This window comes from Dipodomys merriami, unplaced genomic scaffold (genome assembly GCF_024711535.1).
Source record: "Dipodomys merriami isolate MVZ:Mamm:240054 unplaced genomic scaffold, mDipMer1.0.p SCAF_2, whole genome shotgun sequence".
In the NCBI taxonomy this organism is placed as follows: Eukaryota; Metazoa; Chordata; class Mammalia; order Rodentia; family Heteromyidae; genus Dipodomys; species Dipodomys merriami.
The window spans coordinates 8,743,889-8,763,209 of record NW_027203381.1 but is presented as its reverse complement, the minus strand read 5'-3'; the positions used below and the strand labels follow the sequence as shown (position 1 = coordinate 8,763,209).

Genomic DNA, 19,321 nt, shown 5'->3' with positions numbered 1-19,321 from the left:
GATAAATCATACTTTCAAGGCAAAATTTTTACAAAACATTTTTACAAAATGAAGATGAGAATGAAGAAAATGAGGATGTCTTTGGGATAACAAAATGTTTGCAATGTTGAAATAATGTCTTTGAAGGTTAGCTTGGTACTTGTTTTGAAATTAATAATTTTCTGTGTGACAGAACAGAACTTTGTCCTCGGATCTTAGATTGAGATATTCCTCAGTTCTAAACCCCTTAAACACCATTTTGTTTTCCATTTAAATTTATTTGGGATTATATCAGTTAAAGTGTTGTCTATAAGAATCACAATTGTTTGAGGGTTTACTCATAATTGTTTGAGGAAACCAAAATATAAGAACCTTGACATGAATGTGTAATTCATCAGAAATTAGTTTAAATCCATATGTTACCTACTGAATACTTGTCAGCTATTTGCTTCAACTCCTTATAAACAAAGTTCACTTCTCTATCTTCTTTCACAACAAAATCTTCTGATTTAGTATGTGGTGAATCTATTGATTGGGCTTTATTTTCTCAAGCTAATAATCTTCAGAGAATATTGCATTATGTGATCACAAGATAACTGTTAGTTTTCTACTGCTGAGACAAAATACCTAAAACACTCAGCTTAATGAAGAAAATTTTATTTTGCCCCATGGTTTCAGAGGTTTCAGTCCATGGTAACTTGGTATCTAGGGTTGTGATGAGTCTGAATATTATGGTGGGAATCCATGGTGGAACAGAGCTTATTCTCATAGCAAAGACAGAGAGAAAGGCAGTACTAGTCAAAGACAAAATAACTCATTCAAGGCCATGTCACCAGTTACCTACTTCCTCCAACTAGGCCTCATCTCTTGAAGTTTCTACCACCTCCCATACCCCATTTAGTATAAGTCTAGCAATATGATTCCTTCATTAATGAAATTAGAGCCCTCATGATCCAATTACTTCCCAAAGGGCTTTTTCTATGAATTTTGTACCAAGATCCAATGCTTCATTCAGCACATGAGCTTTTTGAGACATTTTAAACTCAAACTGTATCAGTTTTCTCCTTTATTATAGAAAACAAAAGAATTTTTCACATTTATTACATTATTACAACTTGGAGTTTATCCACTGTCATATCTTCTTTTGTTATATTGATAAAATTAGAGGAATACTCTAAAATTTTAATTAAAAGGAATGCTCTAAAATTTTAATTAAATTTCATATTTATATGTTGAACATTTGTTCTACGATTTATGATTTCTGGGACAGAAGCATAAATAAAGAAGATAATATCTTTGTATTCTCATCATATCTTTTAAACCACAGTAAGATTAAGACATTTATACTTGTGAACTGTTCTGAGTATTTAGAAATAGTTGCTTCACTGTTGCATCCTACTTATGCTGGGTAGGATGAGAAGGTGGGTGAGTTCAGTACAGCGGAGACAGATCCGAGTTAAGAGAACAGAGTTGGCCTAGCACACATTCAATTTCAGAGATGAACAATGTTTGTCCTTATGTTAGGATTGGAGAAATTTTCCTCTCCAGCTGAAAGGCTGGAGCTGAAAGGCTTAAGTAAAAGTAAAGATGATGAAAAGTCGAGGCTGATAGACAAGTACTGAGTAGATGAAAAGCAGTCATTTTCCCAACTTGGGATACAGAAAACTATCGCTGGGCCTGGTGGCTCACACCTGTAATCTAGCTATGCAGGAGGCTGAGGTCTCAGGATCACAGTTTGAAGCCAGAGTAAGGAGGAAAGTCTGAGAATCTTTATCTCGTTAACCAGCAAAAAGCTGGAAGTGGAAGTGTGATATAAGTTGTAGAGCAACAGCTGTGAGGGAAAATGCCTATTATGCTGACTGTAGAAGTTTGCTTTTAGTGTATGACAGCAGTTTATTTCTGTTTCAGTGAGGATGAAATTTTAACTTGAATATATGCTCGGGAAATTTTAGCTTCTCTAGAAATCTTGTAACTGTGCAAATCCATTGGCTTAACAATACAAGTTTCTTCTGTTCTCATGACTAGTCCATGCTGATATCTCTAGGAAGGCAGCTTTATCCCAGTGGATTCAGGATCCTCCTTGTGGTGAACTCATCCTCTAGAGGCTCTTAGAATCTTCTGGTTGGACTTCATTCTTTTGGTGGATGAGGGAAGGGTGCATGAACACAAGGGGTCAATGTCTAGGCAGATCTAGAAGTGGTCTATATGCTGCTGCCCACATTTTGTTAGCCCCTACCACATGTGTGGCCTTTCTCAGGAGAGGTGACAAAATGTAATTATCGTGTATATCCAGGGAATATAAAATGAGACTGATAAATATCTAGCCAGTCTCTACCAAAATAGAATCTTTGGAATTTGGAGTGTTATATGAAATCATTTAAATATATTTTGCCTCATGAAGCTTTTATTTTGGAAGTAAAATTTCAGTTTCCAGTTGTGTGTCCTAAATCATTCTTCACACACTTGTAGTTGAAAATAAACACTGTATAATTTGTCATCCAAAAAAATTCTTTCTGATAATTCAGGAGTAAAAGGTATGACTTCAAATATTATTACAATATAATACTGCTTTTCTAAATGACAGTGGAAAAAAGATTGTTTTCAAATTTTCAAATATGAGGTTTTACAATACCTGGAAATTCATGTTCCTTCAAAGGTTTTAGTTTTTTTTGGTTGCTTTATTTGTGGTCTGAAAAATGAACTAGCAAAGAATCCCTAATCCCTTCTGTTTTCAGTAAATTTTATTTTTTTTTTGGTGCCCAACTTGGGACTTGAACTCAGAGCCTGCGTGCTATCTCTGAACTCTTTTGCTCAAGTCTAATGCTCTACCACTTGACCCACGGTGCTACTTCTGGCTTTTTGTTGGTTAATTGGAAATGGGTGTCACGGACAAATAGGCTTCAAAACCTGATCCTCAGATCTTAGCCTCCTGGGTTGCTAGGATTACAAATGTGAGCCACCGATGCCCAGCTGCAAATATTTTTAAATTCATAGGTAAGTGTGTTCCTGTTCTTTATAGCCATGAACAATGGCTAACCTCTTTCTCATCCATTTTTTCAAAGTGGTAAAAAGTGGTCTTTTGGGGACAGGGGTAGTGACCAGAGAATTCAATATAGGGTGCTGAAAAAAATTAGAAAAGTATTTAAATACAACTATGAAAGCCTTCACTAGAAAAATTATGGTTTTTATTTTTCCCCTTTCCTTTTTCTTTCTTCTCTCTCTCTCTCTTTCCTTTCTTTCTTTCTTTTTCTTTCTCTCTCTCTCTCCCTCCTTCCCTCCCTCCCTCCCTCCCTCCCTTTCTTTCTTTCTTTCTTTTTCTTTCTTTCTTTTTCTTTCTCTCTCTCTCTCCCTCCCTCCTTCCCTCCCTCCTTCCCTCCCTCCTTCCCTTCCTCCCTCCCTCCCTTTCTTTCTTTCTTTCTTTCTTTCTTTCTTTCTTTCTTTCTTTCTTTCTTTCTTTCTTTCTTTCTTTCTTTCTTTCTTTCTTTCTTTCTTGGCTCTTTTAAACTGTTTAAAGAGTAGTAACTTCACTTGCTGTATTACTCAAATGAAGCTACTGGCATCAACATTTTAATTAATAAGGTAGCTAAGTAGCTAAGGTCTCTTCCCATATGCTCTTTTAATGTCTGGAAAGAGGTCATTCCTGTGGGGGGAAAATACTCAGAACTGGAACCATTATTATCTTTGTTCATTTTGACCTATTGCTAGTGGCTAGAAAGAAATGCTTACATGAAAGAAGAATCTGGAACTATAAAAAAATTATGTTCTCTTGACCTAGTTAATTCATAAAATGAAAAATCAGAAACAATGTCAAATAGAAACAGATGCTTAATAAATTTTAAACATTTTTAAGTGTTTAAGATACAGAGGCTGACAACTTAGAAAAGCATATGTGATATAATTTGAAGGCCATAATATATATGTAAATGTATATTATCATTAGTATGATACACATATGCAAATTTTAAAAAGTGACCAAAGCTCCCCTTTTTACAATATTATAACTTAAAAAAAAAACTCTCCATGAAGGGGCTGTTTTTTTAATTCTTATTAATTGGAGAATATTGAAGTGTGAACTGTGGACTTTTGTATGTGGGAATGTAGAAGGTGGTCAGTTTTAGACCTTTTGTTCTATTCTTCTTGTTACTTTCAACTTTGTAGAGAAAATAGTACTAATCTAATGCAGTAGAGGAGTAGAAATAAAGTTTTTGGGAAATTATATTCCCTTGGAATCTTCATTTTTATTTAAGACAATTTTAACATTATTTGTATTATAAAATAGAAAATAAACTATAGCTCTTTCTCCCAGAGAGAACCACTGTAAAACTTAACTTGGAATTATATTGCAACATTATGTGACTGTGTGTGCATTGGTTTCTATAATCTCCGAATTCATTTTGGCTGAATTCTCCTTGGCAATGAAAATCGAAAAGCAGGTTTTTTTCCCCCTTCACTATGTTTTAAGAGGAACAGGAGTATGAATGTGAGTATTTATTATCTTCTGGTGTATATTACAAAAAGTACAGTCACAGTAATAATCTTCATTATTTTGATCTTGGCTCTTTGAAAAGTTCATATCTAATTATGATATAGTTTATATGGCAGCTTAGTATGGTGGATATACCCCTCTTTGATTATATTTACAGAATCTTTGATGGGAATGAGGGTATCTTACTATTTTAGGTATTGTTTGATGAATACTATAAAGGTAATTATCTACTAGTATTGAAAAATTTTATGATTAAAGGTTCAAGTCTTGACATTTGTCAGGTGGAAGAGTCTATAAAAATTTAGGAGATATAAATAAACATAATCAAATTAAGTAACTGTCAGAAAGCGAGCAACATTTACTGGGTAGTTGACTTTACACATTTTGATATGGTGCATAAATTAACCCTTTCCCAATGTATTTAGGAGCTGCTTGTCATTTCCATTAGCTAAAGAGCAACTAGTCTTAAATCTGTTTCAGAGCTCCTGTCAGCATTTCTCGTTGAGATGTTTTAGCCTCTTCACTCTGAGACAAAATTCCCAGATACAGTTTAATGCTCAGGTCTCTAGACCTCTTACAGAGTCATTTCAATCTTCTGCTGGCTCTTGAAATGACCCTAGGCAAGTAATTTAATTCATTCTACCACTGTAAGTAGTCAAAAAGGATTTAGAGGTTTATATGCAATAAGAAACATGCTTTAGAGTTTATCAGTCTAAGCTCCAAAAATAGAGCAGATGGGTTGAGTATTGAGTGTTTTCACTTATTCCAGACCATTTTCAGTTCCAAAAACATGGCAAATTCTTCCATCAACTTCTTGAACTGACCAAACTCTTTTAGTATTTGATGCTGCATTACTCTCATCATTTGGGGGTGTTGTATTAGCTCAGAGCACCATTCTTATTCTTGTTTTTGACTGTTTCTGATTGTTGTGGACCCTTACTCCTGGTTTATTCTTCATACTACTGGAAGCAGTTTAGCGAATTATTTTAGGAAAATAAATTGTAATCAAGTACCACTGTGATTAGTGAATACAACTAAGTGAAGCCATCATATTAATATCATTATATTTTAGCTAATATCCAAAAACTTAGTGGCTCAAGACATCAAATATTTACTGTATTGTGGTTTCTCTGAGTTAGGAATTCAGGAATGGCTTAGGTGAGTGTTCTGGCTCAGGATCTGTCATGAGGTTTAAATCAGGATATCCTAGATAGATAGTTCTCTGCATTCAACAGTGCCTTCAAGATCTGTTTCTAATATGGTTCACTCATACGATAGTTGGGGTACATTGCTGGCCATTGGCAGCAGTTTATATTGCTCCCTTCCTTGATCTATTCATAGGGTTGTGTGAGTGTCCTCACTGCGTAGCAGCTGGCCTTCCCAGAGGGAATGATCCTAGAGAGAGTGAGCCATGAGGAAGCTCTAATGCCTTTTATGACCTCCTTTCAGGCGTCACAGGCTGCCACTGTTGGTTCTGCCACTTTCTGTTTGTTAGAAGTGACCACTAAGTGTAGTCCATATATAGGGGGAATGGAAGGAGGCTCCACCTCTTAAAGGAAAAATTTAGAAGAATTTGTAAACATAGTTTTAAAGATAGACCGACTCTAGGGAATATTTAGCAGAGGCATTTAATTGACATCCAGCATGTGCCTATTTCTGTGTTGTTTCAGTAGTCATCTAGGCAAAGAGCAGGGAGTCCATTGATGAGAAGCAGGCGGGTTTTATATAGGGGTGGGGTGCTGGAAAGCAAAGAGCTACTCAGAGAGGTGGAGTTCTGGGAGCATGGGGTTACCAGTTAGCCTTAAGCTGAATACAAATCAGTGCTCATATGAGCGGAAAGTATGCAAGGTTTAAGGAAAGACTTTGAAAAGCAGCTTATATAGGACCAGGAATAGTTCATGTTCCTTCTAGCAGGAATGGAAAAATCTTATAATTTACAGGTATGAGGTAGAGTACTCAGTATGATGTTACTTGCTAATATTATTAGCTTAGACTTAAGGCCTCTGTCATCCAGCTTAACACATTTTAGAAACAAGCCTTATAAGAACCAAACTATTTCTAAATAACTGTCCTAGAGAAAAACTAATATTTATAGAAATACAAATATTAGTGCTCATCAAGCAGAGTCATAATGATGGCATTTAAACCAAAATTACCAGTGTTATAAAATATGCATAAGAAGAAGAAAATTCAATAGAAACTAAGTCAAAATAAATGATACATAGACACATATATTGATATGTGTGTATATATATGTATATATATAGGCATATACTGAAATTGAACTTTTAGAGATGAAAAGTATACTGACTAGATTTAAGAGTAGGTTAAATACTGGAGAAGAAAAGATAAGCAAATTTGAATGTATTGTAATTGACACAACCAATAATGAAAAGGGAGAGGGAGAATAGAATATCAGTGAGTTGTTAGCTAACTTCAAATTGATTAATATATGTATTTACAATTGGAGTCACAGAAGAGGCCTTGCGAGATCGGAAAAAGGCTTGGAAGCAGTAAATTGCTGACAGTTTTTCCACTTTGACCGTGAATCTCAGAAATAACACAAACCTTAATATGAGACACACAAAGTATCAAACATCAAATTGCTTAAAACGAGCAGTGTAAGGAAAACTCTCAACCAGGTGGTTGAGAAACATGCTCTGCACAGTATCAGAACAGTACATACTAGAAGACACTGAAAATCATCCTCAGAATACTGAAAGAATACTGAAAGAAAGAACTGTTAATCTAGAAGTCTATGCACAGTAAAATGCTGTTTCAAACAGGAAAAGGCTTTCTCACATATTCAGAGGCAGATGAACTTCATCACCACAGGAGACTTGCACTATAACAAATGTTTAAAAAATCATCCAAATATCAGCCAGACAATCTATGTAAAGGAAAGAACAACACTGGGAATAATAAGTACAGCAGACTTTTTAAATTACCTTATAAAATAATGGCTGTTTGTACTAAAATCAGCAGTATTAGGAATATGATTTGTGGAAATGGGAACCTACTCTTGATATTAACTCCATCATTTTTAAATTTTGTTAAGAATGGTCAAATAAGCAACACCACACATACCTGCCAAATTTGATGTTTGTGCATATTTATGGTCCCCCCCCCCCCCACAGATTCCATGTTATTTTTCAGGTAGCTGTGTATTACACAAAAATGTTAAAGTGACTGATAACGGGGGTGGGAGGGCAAAACAAAATGGAAATCTTTCCCTACGTTTTCTTTCCCTCTCCATTTGTTTGTTTGCACTGGCACTGGGGCTTCACTGTCCCTTAGCTTTTTTGCCTCAGACTGGCATTCTAACACTTGAGCCAGAGTTCCATTTCTGGCATACACACTGTGTGTGTGTGTGTGTGTGTGTGTGTGTGTGTGTGTGTGTGTGTGTGTGTGTGTGTGTGTGTGTGTGTGTGTGTGTGTGTGTGTGTGTGTGTGTGTGTGTGTGTGTGTGTGTGTGTGTGTGTGTGTGTGTGTGTGTGTGTGTGTGGTTATTTGGAGAGAGAAGAGACTACAGACTTTTCTGCATAGGCTAGCTTCAAACCATTTGAGCTACCTGCACTCAGTTTAAGACCATTTTCTTGATATTCCTGGAATTTACCATAGGCCTAAGCTTATAGTACACATTTCATATCTCCCAACAACAATTTCTGTTGCATAAAAGAAGAATTATTAATTCAGTGTTGGAGAGGAGTTTTCAGTAAATAATGAAGACCCAGAAACTCTGTTGTAATCCTCTAGCATCAGAGTACAATTTTCTGCATATTAGCTGTACTACCTGGTAGAGCAGTGTCTGGCTTTTAAAGTAGAGTAATATAGATCATATCTTCCATGGACCAAGTGTGAAATACAAGAAAAAGTATGTGTGTTTTAAAATCTGTTGTAGTCATGTCTGTCTTAGCTTGAGAAATGCTTGCTTTTTCTGTCTCTTCTGAATCATGTAAAAATTCCTTGAGCATGCAGGAAATTAGAATAACATGAAATTAGAATAACATTTCTAAAGTAAAATTTACAACTGGCCCACTTTTGAACTGGCAGGCATTTGGTTTCTTTGCTATTGTCAGCATTTATTAGAGCACTGGACAGTTGGAATGCCTCTGAGCTGAGAATTTTGACAACTGAGAGCTAAAATAATTCCTTATGTCATAGATTAAGGTAGTCTTAACACAAAGGAGGGTGCACCTGGGTGATTGCTTAGGTGTATATTACCTCATTCATCTCCATTATTCCTCAGAGTCCAGAGGTAAACAGCCAAATCCTTAAGGGTGTGTCTAATCTGGAACACCCCAGGAGAGAACAGACAAGAAATTCTCTCAGAGCAAGATAAGACAGATTTTCTGGTTGTGATGTTCAGGGTTTTCCTAGGATAGATGATGTTACCATTGTGCTCCAAGATTATTTGGTAGAACAGAAAGCCAATCTCATAGTTGTAAAGACCCCTCCTGACCAAAGTTCAGTCTATTTGGTGATTTGTGGTAGGGCTTTCTTTAGTGCATGTATGGAGATGGAGAATTGAAAGGCTGTCCTGATGTACTCTGTTTGCTTTTTTCTCCAGTCTCTAGTTATTCAGAGATCTAAATCAATGTGACAGGTTAACAAAACTTTGAATTCTTAAAACTGAGTCTCTTTCATTAAATATTTGGTGGTGATGTTATTTTTCCTATCTTAATCTATAGTGTTTTCTTTTTTAGAGTGAAGAGTACTTTAAACCATCCATAAAAATCTTGAATTCATCTGTTTTGATGTAAAATTAAAATTTAAGAATATAGATGGAAATAAAACTTGGGCTAAAACAAATTAAATGAAGGACAATGATGAAAGGGGTAACATTGATCAAAATGCATTGGACATGTTGAAGGGTAACTCCTTTGCACACCACTTAAAAATAATACAAATATGGCCGGGTGCTGGTTGTTCACACCTGTAATCCTAGCTACTCAGGAGGCTGAGATCTGAGGATCTCGGTTCAAAGCCAGTTTGGGCAGGAAAGTCCCTGATACTCTTATCTTCAATTAACCACCAGAAAACTGGAAGTGGCACAGTGGTTCAAATGGTAGAGCACGCACCTTGAGCTGAAGAGCTCAGGGACAGCGCCCAGACCCAGAGTTCAAGCCCTATGCCGCCCAAAAAAAAAAAGATAATAGAAATATGATTTTAACAAAAACAGGAGATAATGTGGTCTTTTCCTTGACTCTTAAGAAAAGGCTGTTTACCACCTGATATTAAAATACACCAGCAGAATAAATACAGTAGTTCTTATCATATTTCATTTCTGCAGCTGTTTCTCAGTTATACATTGTTTCACTATTGTTAAACTACTGCCCAGCTGATTTATCTGATATGCAGAGGAGGAGGGGGGAAAAGCTCATTTAAAAGAATAACGTAGCCAGGCTACTCAGGAGGTTGAGATCTAAGGATCATGGTTCAAAGCCAGCCCGGGCAGGAAACTCTGTGAGACTCTTATCTCAATATACCACTAGAAAACCAGAAGTGGTGCTGTGGCTCAAAAGGTAGAGTGCTCGCCTTGAGCTGAAGAGTGCAGGGACAACGCCCTGTTCAAGCCCTATGACTGACAAAAAAAAAGAATAACCTGTTTGCTTGTGTTTGTTTTTAGGAAAGCCTCACAGCACTGGTAGTTCTGAACGTATTCAGCTCTCAGGAATGTACAATGTTCGCAAAGGCAAAATGCAGTTACCAGTGAACCGGTGGACACGACGCCAAGTTATCCTGTGTGGAACCTGCTTGATTGTTTCATCTGTGAAAGACAGCCTGACTGGAAAGATGCATGTTCTGCCATTAATTGGTGGAAAAGTAAGTTTAACCCCCCCCCTCCCAAATAATAAAAGATATTTGCATTGAGCCATTTCTGTACTAAGTAGTAGATGGTTTTGACTCATTTAAGGTTGTGGTCTACCAGTGGGTATTGTTGGCTAATGAAGTTGCAGAAAATAACAGTGACATTAGCCCACCGGACATCTTGGTGATCTTGACTTTATTAGTATATGCTGCAGTGTACGAACTAGGATGAAAAGGGATCAGATAGACTTTCACTGTTTTATTTTAGATTGTAGATGATAAATTCAATGCATGTTAACATTCCTTGGTAACTGTGAACATGTACTTTGTAGTACAGAATACTGATCCCTGGACAGGATCGTAGGAACATTCAAATAGCTTAAAGCTACTAGCATCTAAGTCTTTCATCACATTTTACTCCTTAGCTCTGTTTATTTATGTTTACTGAGCAGTGCAATAACTAGTACTGTGGCTGGTCATACATCTTAACTGGAAATGTTACTGATTTCAGGTATACCCAACAGATATTTTGGACAAGTTGACTATCTTATGCCTATTATTTATAAAATAGAAAGAACCAGATTGGTTGGGAAAACAATGTCTTTGTCAGATTTTTAAAATAACAAAGTGTTGGTAGTAGGATAGCATGATCATAGTTATATGTCAATATGTCTTGAATTTTTGATTGATATGATCTGCTAATAAATAGGAAGGGAGTAGATGAGGAAACAAGTTGGAAGGGGAAAGAAAATAGCAGTGTAGGGAGGCGGGGGGGGGGGAGGATGGGAAGGGATGGGAAGGGGAAACAAAGGAGGAGGCTATAATGCTTGATAAGAAATGTACTCATTATCTCGCCCATGTAATTGTAACTCTTCTGTACAGTATTTTCACAATTAAAAAAAAAGAAAATAGCAGTGTAATAAGAGGAAAAATAAGAAATCAATTTTGTTTAAGTTTTAACTTGGCTCTAGGGATGGATAATGAAAATAAAACTGGCTCTGTATAGTAACAATTGTTTTGTTGTTCAGCTACTATGTAGCAAGCTCATTATTCCTAATTTTAAACTAGTCTTTTCTTGTGAGTAGTCTATATTGGTTGTTTTTCCCTGTACTATTGAACAGTCTATCCTAAGAAGGCTAATACTTGATCATCTTCACAAATAGACTAGAATGGAATGCACATTTAGATCTATTTTAGGCTTTCATTTTAAAGCCATTGCTTCTTAAAAAAAATTAAGTAGTGTACAAAGGGTTTTCAATTCCACAAGATGGTGAGTACAATGCATCTTAATATTACTCCTTCCATTGTTCCCCCTATCTTTCCCCATCCCATCCCCATTACTTATCTTTTTAAAGATTTTTAATTGGTATTCTAAAGGGGATGTACACTTACATAAGTTGAGTAATGAGTGCATTTCTTTTTGGACAGTGTCACCCCTTCTCTTACTCTGCCAACCCCCACTGCTTCTTAACTTTTGCATGACGATTAAGAATCAGTGATGTAGACTAATTAGTTACTTGTCTTTTGGATGGATTACTGAAAAATCATCATCAGTTCTATTTTAAGTCATTTTCTTAAATACATATTTTAATATTTGATGGTATGTTATTCCATCATCAATCTCTTCTCTATGATGATAAGTGTTTTTATAGGCAAATGTAGTACAGCTATTAAGTATCTCTTAGGGAAGGCATTGTGCAAGGTACCTCCAAAATACCAACGTGCATTACTCACCATCTTAGTTTATAATTTCATGTCAGGAGATGAAGGAGAACTACAGCAATATCTGCTGTAAGTGAGGTACAGAAAAGAGAACAGTACTATGGCAGATTAATGGAAGGAGAGATTGCATTTGAGGGAGGAAGATTTTATAATGAAAGAGTAGCAATTAATGATAGAACTTGAAGGGTGAAGAATCTGCTGACAAATTAAGGAGATGGTGAGAAAGATTTTTGTCATGTTGAGAGAGACCAAGACATGAAAGCATGTGGAATGTTCAGGTGAGGTCAGAAAAATCCAGTTATAATTAGCATTTTCATTCAGCACTGGAGCCCTGTCCTGTTTCCCAAGCCTGTTATTGGATAGACTTCTTCTATTGAGTGAATTGAAAGTTAATAGCTTCCTTTTTTCACTAGCAAACCTTGTAAAACCTGTTTTGCATTATGCCTTTAAAAATAATTGAGTACATTGAAATACTGAGCCTTTAAAACCTGTTGACCCAGTTAGGGAAGGAATAATTCACTTTTTTGTAATCTGAACTTTCATTAGTGTTTGTCTGTTACTTTTTTTCCATTGTTAAAGGAAAAACAGTAAATGGAAGTTTTGCTTTTTCTTTCCCCTTTTAAATTTATATATATGGAAGAGCTAGAATTAAGGTAAAGCTACGTGGGTCAAACCATAACAATAATTGCTATGTTGTCAAATTCATATATCACTGGAGTATGGTGGTAATTCCATTTTCAAATAATAAATGTCTTTATTAAGTAAAGCTCTTTTACAATTTGATTGTGAAAAATATTTATTTAATAAAGTTATGTCTTATGGTGCAGCTATGCTATAGTTAATTTGACTTGGAATTTAACATAGAATTTTGATACATTATTAAAATACATTTGACTATGTTTTATAATTGAGCAAATAAATTGAGTAACTGTTAAGCTCTCCCAGTCAATTGGGAATTGTAGTAGTGCCAATGTCTTTCTGCCTGTGTTCTCTTTTCATCTGTCCTGTTGTTTGTCATAACTCTGGAGGTAACCACTGTCCAAGAAGGGGTGGCCATAATTTCAATTCATTTCTTTTTTGAAATTAGCTTTTGGACTGTATCAAAATGATTTTTTTAACCCAGTATTGTTTTACAATAAGATTTTCATTTTATGTGGTTTTTATTTCTGTATAATGTTCTACTATGTAAACATTCCATAATTTCTAGTTTCTTAATTTTCCTGCTGATGGGTTGCTTCCAGGATTTTGTTGTCATAAACAGTGCTGTTGGCATAATCTTTTGGTGATAATGTCTCCTGGTATGCAAGTATTTTTTTTAGGGCAATTGTTGGCAATAGAATTACTGTGCCTGAGGGACATTTGGCAATATGTGGGAGTGTTTTGATGGTCAAAAGATTACAGTTAACATTTAATTCAGGCTTGCTATACCATGGCAACAAAACCTCTCAAATCTTGTTGAGTTGTAATTATTTCTCACTACAGTATGAATGGGTGGCATTGTCAGGAAGGGTGGATGTTTCCATTTTTACACCTTGTGGAGGGAGGGACAAGACTCATAGAGGCTCCTTCTTTTGTAATTTAACATTTGTGAAATATGGCAGGGGAAGAGATAACTAGAGTTCCATTCACTGGCTTTTGTAGATTGAGATGGAAAAGTGACACATGCCACTCTGTCAGAGTGGTGACCCTTTGTAAAGGTCTAGGAAATGGGGTGAAGAAGATAGTGCACAAGGGGCAGATACCACACAAAAGATTACATGCTTCAGTAGACAATGAAGAGCACTCAGCCCCAAGTCCTGTAGTTACCTCCTTGAGAATGCAGTTCTTGGGTGAATTCTTTGAAATTGTTCTTAGATGGATTGTTTGACATTATTATGTAGCTAATCTTATATATTCAAATAAGGACAGTTTTCTTGTTCTTTTTTTGTCTTGCCTTTTGCTACAGACTCTTATCAAAGATTTTAAGGCAACTAATGGCTTTATAGTGCTAATAATGGTAAGCTTATCTGAGGTAAATTTAAGTTGGTTTTGGTGTATTTTTTTCTTTGTTATTGTTTTGTTTGTAGCTATGCTGGGATTGCACTCCAATCCTTGTGCTATCTAGGTCAGTGAGCTATATCCCCAGCCCTTTTGCTTTTCATATAAAATCAAATTGGTTTTCATATAAAATCTCGTACATTTTTCCAGTGTTGGTTCAAATGTCTTCACCTCCAAATGTAGCTGGAATTATAGGCATGTGCTACAACGCTTGGTCCATTTTATAACATGGCCACACTTTTTGCCCTGACTGGCCTTAAACCATGATGCTCTGGTCCTGCCTGTGGGCTAGCTGGGATTACTGGTGCATGTCACCAGGCCCCATCTGCTACTGGCTTCTGATTTCATATCGGAAGAAGTTTCATTAGATAAGTCTTTATAACTGAGGTTGCCTCTAACTTTTCTTTCTGTTAGTCGTTTGATCTGGTTTTGGTTATACTGGCCTGGGTTAGGTATTATTATGTTTTAAAATTTTTCTTTGATGAGTGTTTACACAAACTTGGAATGGTCTTTTTCTGGAAACTGGTAAAACTCACCCTGTAAAATCATATGGGCCTGATTGTTTTTGTGAAAGAAAATTTTGGTACTCATAAATTTAAAAAAAAATTTGAAAAGTGATTATAGGACCATTTTGGCCTTTCTCCCTCCCTTGGTTAATCGTTGGTAAACACACACACACACACACACACACACACACACACACACACACACACACACACACACACACACACACACACACACACACACACACACACACACACACACACACACACACACACACACACACACACACACACACACACACACACACTCCACAAAAAGTGGTTTATACTCTTGAGTGACACAGTAGCCCTGTTCTTGTTTTTGTTGTATCATTTATGTGCCTTTTTTTTTTTTCTTGAAAATACCTGCCAGAAAATATTACTAGCCTTTGTAGTGAGTCTGCATTTTGTTTGGTTAATGTTCTCTGTGTATGTTCGTATCTCATGTCAGCCATTTCTGTTTTTATAAACATCACTTTTTATAAACATCACTTCCATTCAGTCCTGGATTTATTCAGTTTTTGGCCTTGATTTTTTTTCACCCCCAAATTCTAAAATCTCATTCAAAGCATATTAAGTTCTGCTTTCTTTTCCAATGGTTTTAGAATGTACAAATTTCCTTCTGTATCTGCTTTTGTTGTAATCCACAGACTTCCTTGTGTAATATTTCATGATTGTATAGTTTAAAATTTTTTTAAGTTATAATTTGTTTTAGGTTATAATTCAAGGTCATAATCCTTTTAAGCTGTGAGATGTTTGGAACTATAGTACTTTAGATGTATGTTATTTAGAAATGTTATTAATTTTCTAAGTATATAGGATCGATTTCTAACTTAATTGGCTTTGGTTTTATATGTTCTATATGACTTGTCTTATGGTCATCTTTGTAAGGGAAATACAAGAGGGTAATATGTTACTTTATTGTTTAGATATTTCCTCCTGGGAGTGTACATTTGATTATTTTGACTATTTTTCCATTAAAGTTTTAAAAACTTTAAAAAGAAGTAAGTCTCTTTAAAAAGAACTTAGTCCCATAAGTAAATATCTTCCTAAGAAGGAAGTAAGGTCCCGAAAGTTTTATTGTGAGGGTGTAGAGAAATAAGAAGTCTGTACCACTTTTAAACAGGAAGAAAAGATTTTTCACTGCTGGGAAAAATCTAATGAAAACTCCCCCGCGGGGGGGCCCCCCCCTTGCTTCATTTTTGTTTCCTTGTAACTCACATTGGTTGGTCAGCTGCAGGAACTTAGGTGTTATAAGTAAGGAAGACTATGGGAGAAAGGTGCAGATCTTTGTGTGCTTACTGATCCAAGGTATAGTTTGGGAAATACGTTAGTGGTTCTGTTCTCTTACTGTTTTTTCCTCTCTTTGTTTTTTAGGTAGAAGAAGTGAAGAAGCACCAGCACTGTTTAGCATTTAGCTCTTCTGGACCTCAAAGCCAGACATACTACATTTGCTTTGATACTTTCACTGAGTATTTAAGGTGGCTGAGACAAGTCTCCAAGGTAAGCAGCACTCACACATAAATCAAGATTTTTTTTCTGTTTCACCCATAGCTGTATACAAAACATATCTATCTATACTTTGTTTTCCCAGATACAACCAATGATAAGGAAGTTTTAGTTTTTTTAAACTGTAACTGAAAAACAGCCTACTAAAAATTGATTTTATTTAGTCTTTTTACTTAAATTTAGTGGGTAGATCAATACATCTTGAGATTAAAAATGTGATTAAGAATATGTAAGGGACTATCCCAGGGTGGAACACAAGACCACAGAATACCCAGAGAATTATTACAAATTTCCCACTTCCTGTCACTATATTTTCATATAGTCTAATCTTGTGCCATATCCCTTTTAAGCTGTTAGTGTACCATTCACCTTATTTTGACCTTATTTTCAGATTCCCCTGATTATATGAACTGACCCTGTCTCATTAAATTATGTACCTTTGTATGTGTAGTAGAAACCGTAGCAACATTATAAATATGATGGTAAATGCTGGGTTTTTTTTGGGATTGTGTGAAAAAGGTGGTTTGCGTGTCATGTGATGTTTGATGGAGTGACTGCTGCTCTAGCACTTTGATTTTGGATATGTTTTTGAAATGATGCAACCTCTAGGACCATTAAGACACAATTTACTTTTATGGTTTTGAATCTAGAGTCCAATTTTTATTCAAGTTTAGTGTGAGTCATATTTGCTGTGTGATATAATTACTTGCCAATGAATGAATAAAAAAATAACTTTTTAAAACATTTAACAGAAAGCTAGAGTATGTCTAGAAAGTCTTTTTGCAACACTACGTTTGAATTATCAGATTAAAAACTGTTCCATGGTGATGTTGTATCATTTAGGAGCATTAGTTTCTCCCTTTCCTGAAGAAGGCCGTGGGCAGGGTTTTGATTGATTGCACTTAGACTTTCTAACCTAATAGACAAATGGAGGCTCTGTCTGTGTAATTCAGCACCCCTACAGGTGAAAATGGGAAAGGCAACACTTTGCCTTCAGACTTTCATGTGGGATTAATGGGATAGATCAGTACATCTGTCTAGTTGCTTTACAGTTACTTTGTGATTGCAAATATGAAAGACAAGTATTAAATAATATGCTTTTTTATATCTAAGTGGTTGTGCTTTTTATTGTGTTGTTTTATCTATCTATCTATCTATCTATCTATCTATCTATCTATCTATCTATCTATCTATCTATCTATCTATCTATCTATCTATAAGTAGTCATGTAGGTCCAAAGGAAATCAATTGCTGACACTGCGTTAATCGAAGTATAGTAAATTGCTTGCTATACTGAGATAGTGAATTTTTAAAGTAATCTTCTTATTTAGATATGTTGGAAATTTTTTATGTGAAGGAAAGTTTGCAGAGTATAGTTTCCATATGTCACACATTAAATTTCCTAAACATATTGTTCTGAAACATTTTTCAGAATCGGAAATGCAGATATTTCTAGTGCATTCCTCCGGACTCTCTTCTAGGCTTCCTTTGTGTCCCACTGGTTGTTCCATAGTCCCCTTTTGGTTCCAGTTTCTAATCCAAGGTACCACATGACATCTGGTCATTGTATCTCCTTTATGTCCTATGATTTGTGACAGGATTTTAGTCTTTCTGTTTTTTATGGTTATGAGATTTTTCAGGAATACTGGTGAGGTGTCTTAGAGAATGCCCAGTGAGGGGATGTGCTGATCTTTCAGACCAAACACAGAGTAATGCATTTTAGAGTAGTTGTCAGCTGCTTCATATTCTTTCTGAAGTTAATCAGAGGTATGAATTTTTAAGCATGGATATAGATATAAGTAAGAATGTTCACAAATGAAAAAGCATACTACAGCAGATCATTTGAAGCAGGTTCAACACATACTCATAGTTTTGTATGTTAAACATGCACATAATTGCTAACTTAATCAATCCGTGAAACATCTACCAAGCACCTTCTATTAGTCAAGACGGTTTTATTTTCCCAGGAAATAAACATGCGAAAAACAGCTTCCATTCCCCATCACTAGATAGAAGTTACCCTGGGAGAGACAAATGATTAGCAAGTAAACAGACAAGAAATAAATGAACAAATAATCATAACGTACAGGGCGATAGAACAATGGGGACAGCAGGATAAATCTTTCAGAGGAGCAGACGTTTAAGTGTAACTTGGGTGAAGGAAGAATGTGATTATTTGAAGATGTAGTAAGACAAGCTTTCCAGACAGAGGTAAAGATAGGAAGGCCCTAAGATGGCAATGGCCATAGCAGGGTAGAAAATCAAAGTAGTCAGGGGTCTGCTATTACAGAACAAAGTAAAAAGTTTAGATTTTATTATTAATATAATGGCATGCCATTAAAAAGAGCTTTCTTGTTCAGTTGAATAATCTGACATGTATGGTAACTAGATTATAGAGAACAAGAATATAACCAGCATGGCCTGGCCCTTCACAGTTCTTGTGGCTTATCCAGGCATGAAGTGAGGGTGGCTTTGCAATGCAGGCAAATATAGATATGGATATGATAGAGATTGAGTGACAACATTACTGATAGATTACTATATTATAGACAATGAAAAGGACAGGAAGAAATGAAGAATAGCGTCTAGATATTACTTTGCATTACTGGGTAGATTGAAGCCTAAGCTAAAAGCCATAATACTCATTTAAACTAGCAAAATACAGTTTTGGACTTGAAGGCTTTTGTTCCCAAAAATGACTAGAAATACAAAGCATAAGAGATAGGTAAATTCCCTCTTTCCCTCCCTCCCACTTTCCTTCCCTCCCACTTTCCTTCCCTTCCCTTCCCCTTTCCCTTTCCCTTTCCCCTTTCCTTTCCCTTTCCCTTTCCCTTTCCCCTTTCCTTACCCTTTCCCTTTCCCTTTCCCCTTTCCTTTCCCTTTCCCTTTCCCTTCCCTTTCCTTCCTTCCCTTCCCTTCCTTCCTTCCTTCCTTCCTTCCTTCCTTCCTTCCTTCCTTCCTTCCTTCCTTCCTTCCTTCCTTCCTTCCTTCCTTCCTTCCTTCCTCCCTTTCTCCCTCCCCTCCTCCCTTCTCCTTCCTCTTCCCCTATCCCCTTCCGCTATCTCCTCCCCACTTCTCCCTCACCCTCCTCTCTTTGCTCCCTGTCTTCCTCCCTCAGGTGCTACTGGCATTTATATTCAGGGCCTGCACTTGCTTGGCAGGTGCTCTACCACTTGAGTCACATCCCCATCCCTTATTTTCACTTGTAATCTCACTTTTTACCCAGGTGCCCCTG

The 19,321-nt window shown here is 36.1% G+C and overlaps 1 protein-coding gene across 1 annotated transcript in view; it reads left to right on the top strand.

Annotated features, from left to right (window-relative positions):
* Phlpp1 (PH domain and leucine rich repeat protein phosphatase 1) overlaps positions 1–19,321 on the top strand; it is a 171,761-nt gene that overhangs the window by 68,021 nt on the left and 84,419 nt on the right. The window contains exons 2-3 of the mRNA XM_070028994.1: positions 10,095–10,291; positions 15,955–16,080. Of these exons, the coding sequence (XP_069885095.1) occupies positions 10,095–10,291; positions 15,955–16,080 (323 nt within the window). The remainder of the gene's footprint in view (positions 1–10,094; positions 10,292–15,954; positions 16,081–19,321) is intronic.